Here is an 8,394-nt window from a genome sequence, read left to right on the forward strand (position 1 = left end):
GAAAAAGAGTACTTGGGCGGTAAGAAATCTGAAAAAAAATATGACTAACGAACGGTTCTTGATGTCAAATGTGGTGCAAAGATAGATTTTGAACCTTGGGAATGGTTGAAACGAACAAGAACAATAAAATCTGAAACGAAACAGTAAGACCAATGTAGAATCAATTAGATCTGAAATTAAAATAATCAAAACAATAAAAGAGGGGTTTGGACGGCAAGAAGATGGGTTTGGAGAATTGAAAACATTTCTTGATGTCCAAGGGTGGTGCCGATCAAATTCTTGAAAGTTGAACAGGGCTGGAAACACAATAAGAGAACTTAAACAAGTTAGATAATGAAATCGGCACAAGTAGAAATTAAAAAGAGATTGAACAGCAAGAAAATAAAGATAAAGTCCTAAGAAGCCTTGAAATCGAAAAAGATTTCACAACTCCCTTCAAACGACTCTAATCTCCCATCTAATGAAGAACAATGGCAAGAAGAAGGCTGAAGATGGCTCCCATAATCTAAAAGATTGTTAAAACTACTTCTAAAGAAAACTCTGATACGGCCACGCCTCAAGTCCTACCTAGCTCGAACAAGGAGCCGTTGGAGTTGCCCCAAGGTTCCATCACCCGATCACGAGCTAAACAATTCAAGGAGGCTATTTCGGCTTTAGTTGACAAAGTTTGGGGCGAGATCTTCTTCTTGTCTAATATACTTCTTCATTTACGATCGAGAACTAAACGACTCGGGCTCAACTACTAAACCGAGGTCGTATCATTTGGTATCAGAGCTGGTTAAAACGAGAAGAACGGACGTTTGAGAAAAGCCGGAGTAAGTAGATTCGTGAAAAAAAATTGAAAAAAAATCAAAAAAATTTTGAAAAAAAATCAAAAAAATTGAAAAAAAATTGCATACAGTCTAGGTGCGGACGAAAAGAACGTGAAAGATCCGTAAAAAAAAAGTCTGGAGACGCTTCAACAATTTTTTTTCAAAATTCACATTCTACACTCTTTTATATCCCTCTTAGTGAAATTTCACGCTATTAAAAAAATTCGATATAAAAAAAAGTGTTTCAAGTTTGTAAGTTTGGCATTCTCTTCTATTCATCTTCTAAGCCACACTTAGCCTAAAGCCTTTCTTATTTCTTTTAGCCTACCTGTAACCTAACATCAAACCCTTGTAAAGCCATTTGAAGCCGACCCATTGAACTACGATAAGGTCACGACGAGTCGCTTACGAAATCACGAGAGGAAATTGAATGGAAAAAGGCGTGAGAGTTACATCAAAAGAAAAAGCCAAGAAAATTAAGTGAAACACGAGTGGAGTGTTATTCTTTCTTTTCGAGAGATTCGTGAGGTTTTGTTGTGAGGTTTTATTTTCATGTCTCAAAGTCCTGAACGAAATATGGCGGAAGGAGGTGGAAGGCAACCAATCCGAAACATTGCGCCTAGAGGAGGAGGAGTGCCGGATTTGGCTCAACAAGCCTTGTTACGAGAAATCCAATGCATGATCCGAGGTGAGTTAGAATCCGTTAACGAACGATTGGATCGAGTTGAATTGGGGTATCAACGAGAGCGTACACCCCAAGGGCCACAAAGAAGGCGAGACCAATTGGAAATCAATCAAGACGACCTATATGATCCGAATGAAGCCGAAAGTGATCAAGGATCAAACATAAGTGAAGGACGAAGAGGTCAAAGGAACCGAGGTAATAGGAACCGAGGTAATAGGAATCAAAGACGCATGGATGACGACTTAAGGAACATTAAACTATCCATTCCATCCTTTCAAGGAAAATCTGATCCGGAAGCCTACTTGGAATGGGAGAAGAAGATCGAATTGGTTTTTGATTGTCATAATTATTCCGAGATCAAAAAGGTGAAGTTGGCAGCCATAGAATTCTCCGATTACGCTATGATTTGGTGGGATCAACTCACTACAAGCCGAAGAAGGAATGGGGAAAGGCCAATATCAACTTGGGCTGAGATGAAGGCCGTGATGTGACGCCGATTCATTCCCTCCTATTACCATCGGGAACTCTATCAAGAACTTCAAAATCTTACTCAAGGCTCAAAGAGTGTTGAGGATTATTTCAAAGAGATGGAGATCCCGATGATCCGAGCCGATGTCCAAGAAGATCATGAAGCAACAATGGCACGATTCCTTGCTGGTCTCAATCGAGACATCGCCAACGTTGTGGAATTGCAACATTACATCGAGATTGTGGACATGGTACATATGGCCATTAAGGTGGAGAAGCAACTTAAACGAAAAGGTACCACCCGAAGTTATCCTACCCCAAGCACAACTAGATGGGGGCAAAGCTCGAGTAAAACTAATCCTCCTAGTCGTGCCAAGGGGCCAATGGTGCCTGCTAAAGCAAACAAACCTATGGGCGATACGTGCAAAGGTAAGGCAACCGATTCATTTGCTAATCGTTCAAGGGATATTAAGTGTTTTAAGTGCCTTGGAAGGGGCCACATTGCGAGTCAATGTCCCAACCGCAACGTCATGGTGGTTCGAGCAAATGGAGAAATAGAATCGGAGGAAGAAGAGCTTGAAGATGAGCCTGAAACCGTCTCTGACAATGAAGAAGAAGTGGAGCACGCCCTTGATGGAAAACTCTTAGTCGTCAAAAGGAGCCTAAGTATCCAAAGCATCGACGATGAACAACAACGAGAGAACATCTTCCATACTCGCTGTCAAGTACAAGGAAAGCTATGTAGTGTCATCATCGATGGAGGAAGTTGTACGAACGTGGCGAGCACTCTCATGGTGGAAAAATTAAATCTACCGACCACCAAGCATCCAACTCCGTTGATACGAGCCAGCTTAGCAAAGACATACAAGCTAGTGAGGATGCCGATTTGATGATTCCCTTGGGTCCAATTACTCGTTCACGGGAAAAGAAACTCAAGGAAGCCCTTTCGGGCCTGGTGAATCAAGCATGGAACGAATGCTTGAATGTTACCCAAAATTCAGGCCCAATTCATCTTTTGGTCCAAGAACCTTGAGGGAGTTTAATATGATACCATTATTTATTTATTTATGTTTTTCCCATGACTCAATTTGGTGTTATTCAATTCTCTTAGTCCATATTTTAATTACGGATGTTCTTAGATTAGTTATTGGTTATATTAACTACTTTCTTGCATGATAATTATGTCTTAAAACTAGTCATTGAATATGTCTATTTTACTACAAAGATTATTGGTATGTTTAATGTGTCCTAATAAGTCGTTTAATGTTTCCTAATAGGTGTCTTAAAGAAGTGATTAAATACTTCCGAATATTCAAGAGACAAGCCATGAATGCGATGCATGTAAACAACATTTGAAGCTGACAAGGGGGCATGAAGGTGTCCATTCGTGAAGGATTAAATACCAAAGGATACATGCACGTTTTTGGGGCAATGGAGAGGATAAATCTTGCATTCATGGAGCCTTAAAGATTCATGCACACCAAGGGGGCTTAATGTGACCGTTCGTAAGATGCATGTTTGTCCAAAATGCATGTACGTCCAAGGGAAGGAGTTTAGTGATAAATTTGGCACAAAGAATCTGCCAATGCAATGAACCAAGAGTTTTCTTCAAGGCTAAGTGTTCATGTACTCATCAAAGGACATTTTCGGCCATGCATGAATCCATCACATTCAGGCACCTAATTTAATGTTGTGTGTGAACAGATTTATGTCTAGTGTGACCAATTAGATTCCAAAACTGAATGGTCATTTTGTGTGCCTATATAAGGCTTTGTAATAGGACATTTTGAGGTTAATGAATTTTTATCTAAGTGAGATTATTAAAGAGTTTTCACTCTTCTTTCTTTTACAAATTTGAGTTGACTTATCAACACTGTTTGTGGCGTCAATCCGATTGTTAACTATCCCTTGATATTGCCGGTTCCTAACTCTTTGTTGGTTAATGGGTCGCAATCCCGAATCGAACTGTCCTCAGCCAATTTCGAATCTAACTCTGTCCAACTTAGTCCAGGTTTCTCATTTCCCTTAGCAACGATCAATTACTTATCGAACACCTTGTCCAGCCAACGGCCTTATTCGTATCAGGTGGTATCAGAGCCAATCGCTAAGTCAGGAAATGAACGTGAGTTAGTTTTTGTTAAAAAAAAGAAGAAATTCAAAAAAAATATATCTTAAAAAAAATTTTGCATACGGTCTAGGTGCGGACGAAAAGAACGTGAAAGATTCGTAAAAAAAAAGAGTCTGGAGACACTTCAACAAAAAATTTTCCAAAATCAAATCCTACACTCTTTTATATCCCTCTTAGTGAAATTTCACGCTATCAAATTTTTTTTTTGGCTCAAAAAAATTCTCGTTTTGCCCTTGCACCCAAAAATCCTCAAAACCCCATTTACATCCTTTTGAACCAACTTTGTAAAAAAAAAACCAAAATACCCCTCTGTTCTTTCACCTTTCCAAACCCTTCATCTTTTAAAAGACCGATTGCTACATTTCTATGTTGATAAAGTCATGGGAAATTTGCTTAAGAAATTCGAGTGAAAACTAGAGAGGAAAAAGGCACGAGTGGTGAGCTTATAAGAGTGAATAAAAGCCAATTGAGTGAAAATTTCTTTGGAGCGAATTGTGAGGTCTTTGAAAGAGTGTGAAACAAAAAAAAATGTCCCAAAGTCCAATACGAGAAGGAAACAATATGGGAGGTACCCCTCCAAATCTCCAAGTGCAAGCAATAATAAGAGAAATGCAAAGAATGTTGCGACAAGAACTTGAGCCAATTCATGAAAGGCTTGAGCAAGTAGAAGAACGTTCACAACGTGGCCAATCTCCTCCTGAATTAAGGCGAGGCCGAGAGCCAATTAGGCCCCGACGAAATGCTTTCTATGATCATCAAAATCACGCAAGTGACCAAGAGTCTAATTTAGAAGAATGGCCGCAAGATCGTAGACACCGTCCCCATCGTGTCCGAGATCGAGTAGATGATAACTTAAACAACATCAAGTTGTCTATTCCATCCTTTCAAGGAAGAACTGATCCGGAAGTCTACCTGGATTGGGAAAGGAAGGTGGACCATATTTTTGAGTGTCACAACTACTCAGAAAGTAAGAAAGTCAAGTTGGCAGCAATAGAGTTTTCTGACTACGCAAGCATTTGGTGGGACCAACTCACTACCACCAGAAGAAGGAATGGTGAGCGCGCTATCAATAGTTGGGCCGAGATGAAAGCAGTTATGCGAAGGAAGTTTGTTCCTGCTCATTATCATAAGGACTTGTTCCAAGAGCTACAAAGCCTAACTCAAGGTAGCAAGAGTGTGGAGGACTACTATAAAGAGATGGAGATCGCAATGATCCGAGCTAACATAGAAGAAGATCGAGAGGCCACCATGGCTCGATTCTTAGCCGGGCTTAACCGAGAGATAGCCAATATAGTAGAATTACAACATTATGTGGAACTTGTGGACATGGTTCACATGGCTATCAAGATTGAGCGCCAGCTAAAGAAGAAGGTTCCTTTTCGGGGTATCCAATCAGGTCCTCCAACCAAGTGGGGGCAAACGTCAAACAAAAGGGAGCCTTTCGTATGCCCCAAGGAGACTCCCATCCAAACAAAAGCCAATACGCAAACTAGAGATTCTAGTAAAGGTAAAAATGAAGTTGTTCAAAATAGGGCACGGGATGTAAAGTGTTTTAAGTGCCTGGGAAGAGGTCACTTTGCTAATCAATGTCCAAATAAAAGAACTATTATGTTGATGGCCAATGGTGACATAGAATCTGAGTCAGAATCGGAAGGTGAACCAAACTTGCCAAAAGAGGATGATGAAGAAGAGTTAGAATTTGCTGTGGATGGAGAAGCACTTGTTGTTAAAAGAAGCTTGAGTGCTCAAATTACCCATGAAGAGCCACAACGTGAAAACCTTTTTCACACGCGTTGCCACATCCAAGGCAAGGTTTGCAGCCTTATTATTGATGGCGGTAGCTGTACCAACGTGGCAAGCACCTTGTTGGTGGAAAAACTTCAATTATCTACTATTAAACATCCACGTCCCTACAAGTTGCAGTGGCTAAATGACGGTGGAGAAATAAAGGTGGTCAAACAAGTGCGGATTCCTTTCTCCATAGGGAAGTATGAGGATGAAGTGATATGCGATGTTGTTCCCATGCATGCGAGCCATTTATTACTTGGAAGGCCGTGGCAGTTTGATCGCAAAGTCATTCATGATGGATACACCAATCGCCACACTTTCAAACACAACGGTCGAAATATCACCCTTGCTCCCTTAACCCCTAAACAAGTTTTTGAAGATCAAGTGAGGTTGAGAGATTCTTTTGAAAAAGAAAAATTGAGAGTTCAAGAGAAAAAGAAAGAGAATAAAAAAGAGCGAGAGAAAAAAAATGAGAGTGACAAAAGATTGCAAGAAAAAGTGGGTGACGAAAATTTGAGTGGAAAAACAAGTGTTTATGCGAGTATGAGAGATGTGAGGCAATCTGTTTTGATGCAACGTCCCATACTTGTACTTATGTACAAGGAAGTTTTGTTAAATTCTAACGAGCTTTATGAAGCTATTCCATCTGTTGTTGTTTCTCTTTTACAGGAATTTCAAGAAGTTTTTCCCGATGAGATGCCTAGTGGGCTGCCACCTTTTCGTGGGATTGAGCATCAAATCGATTTCATTCCTGGTGCCACTATTCCAAATCGGCCAGCTTACCGTAGCAATCCAGAAGAGACAAAGGAGCTTCAACTACAAATAGAGGAATTGATGTCAAAAGGATATATACGGGAAAGTATGAGTCCATGTGCTGTGCCAGTGTTACTAGTGCCCAAAAAGGATGGATCGTGGAGGATGTGTGTGGATTGTCGAGCCGTTAACAAAATAACCATCAAGTATCGACATCCTATACCTCGCCTCGATGACATGCTAGATGAGTTGAGTGGTGCACAAATCTTTTCAAAAATAGACTTAAAGAGTGGCTACCATCAGATTAGAATGAGAGAAGGGGATGAGTGGAAGACTGCGTTTAAAACTAAGTACGGGTTATATGAATGGTTGGTAATGCCATTCGGACTCACTAACGCCCCTAGCACTTTCATGCGACTTCTGAATCATGTGCTTCGAAATTTTATTGGGAAATGTTGTGTAGTTTACTTTGACGATATTTTGGTTTATAGTAAGTCATTGGAAGAGCATGTGAGTCATTTACGAATGATTTTGGAAGTGCTGAGAAAAGAGGTTCTTTATGCGAACTTAAAAAAATGTTCTTTTTGTACTAACCAAATTGTGTTTTTAGGTTTTGTGGTTAGCTCAACAGACTATCCGTGGACAAAGACAAGGTTAAGGCTATCCAAGAATGGCATGACCTCGAACATCGACCAAGTAAGGAGTTTTCATGGCATAGCAAGTTTCTACCGTAGGTTTGTACCTAACTTTAGTACCTTGGCCGCTCCACTTACAGGTATAATTAAGAAAAACTCCACTTTTATTCGGGGAACTGAACAAGAAAATGCTTTCCGTTTGATTAAGGAAAAGTTATCTAACGCACCTGTCTTGTCCTTACTTGATTTCTCAAAAACTTTTGAAATAGATTGTGATGCTTTAGGTATCGGAATTGGCGCGGTACTATCTCAAGAAGGCAAGCCGATTGCCTACTTTAGTGAAAAGCTTCATGGTGCTGTTTTGAATTACCCCACTTACGACAAAGAGATGTATGCATTGATTAGGGCCTTGGAAACATGGCAGCATTACCTCTGGCCTAAGGAGTTCATCATCAACACCGACCATGAGTCGTTAAAATACATTAAAGGCCAGCATAAGTTGAACAAACGGCATGCGAAATGGGTGGAATTTTTGGAATCATTTCCTTATAACATCCGATACAAGAAAGGTAAAGAAAACATTGTGGCTGATGCCTTGTCGCGAAGGTATGCACTTCTTAATATTTTAGACGTTAAATTGCTTGGTTTTGCTCAAATAAAGGAGTTGTATGGTAATGATGAAGATTTTGGCCAAGTTTACAAGGTTTGTGAGAAAGGGCCTTGTAACAACTTCTATATCCAAGATGGGTATCTTTTCAAGGAAAGAAAGCTTTGTATTCCCCAAGGATCAATTCGGGAATTGTTGACAAAGGAAGCTCATGGAGGTGGACTAATGGGTCATTTTGGAGTGGCAAAAACGATGAATACTCTATAGGAACATTTTTATTGGCCCAGGATGCGTAGAGATGTCGAAAGAGTTTGTGATAGGTGTATAGCATGTAAGAAGGCCAAATCACGCGTACAACTTCATGGCTTGTACACACCTTTACCTATACCTGAGACACCTTGGACTGACATCTCCATGGATTTTGTACTTGGTTTGCCTAGGACTAGGAGTGGAAAGGATTCAATTTTTGTTGTAGTCGATCGATTTTCGAAAATGGCACATTTCATACCATGCAATAA

The 8,394-nt window shown here is 40.2% G+C and overlaps 1 protein-coding gene across 1 annotated transcript; it reads left to right on the forward strand.

Annotated features, from left to right (window-relative positions):
• The first annotated feature begins 4,621 nt into the window (after window positions 1–4,621).
• Window positions 4,622–8,143, forward strand: LOC105795806 (uncharacterized). The gene is made up of 3 exons (XM_052628873.1): window positions 4,622–6,265; window positions 6,551–7,124; window positions 7,245–8,143. Exons 1-3 carry the CDS (start codon window positions 4,622–4,624, stop codon window positions 8,141–8,143), a joined length of 3,117 nt encoding a protein of 1,038 aa, XP_052484833.1.
• The last annotated feature ends 251 nt before the right edge of the window (window positions 8,144–8,394 follow it).

The sequence above is a fragment of the Gossypium raimondii genome, chromosome 3 (genome assembly GCF_025698545.1).
Source record: "Gossypium raimondii isolate GPD5lz chromosome 3, ASM2569854v1, whole genome shotgun sequence".
NCBI classification, from domain to species: domain Eukaryota; kingdom Viridiplantae; phylum Streptophyta; class Magnoliopsida; order Malvales; family Malvaceae; genus Gossypium; species Gossypium raimondii.

Excerpts from the sequence above, each read along its gene's own strand:
- LOC105795806 (XM_052628873.1), top strand. The coding sequence starts at position 4,622 with ATGTCCCAAAGTCCAATACGAGAAGGAAACAATATGGGAGGTACCCCT. Across the intron at positions 6,266-6,550 it reads AACAAGTTTTTGAAGATCAA|GAATTTCAAGAAGTTTTTCC; the intron begins GTGAGGTTGAGA and ends TCTCTTTTACAG. Across the intron at positions 7,125-7,244 it reads TGACGATATTTTGGTTTATA|GTTTTGTGGTTAGCTCAACA; the intron begins GTAAGTCATTGG and ends TTGTGTTTTTAG.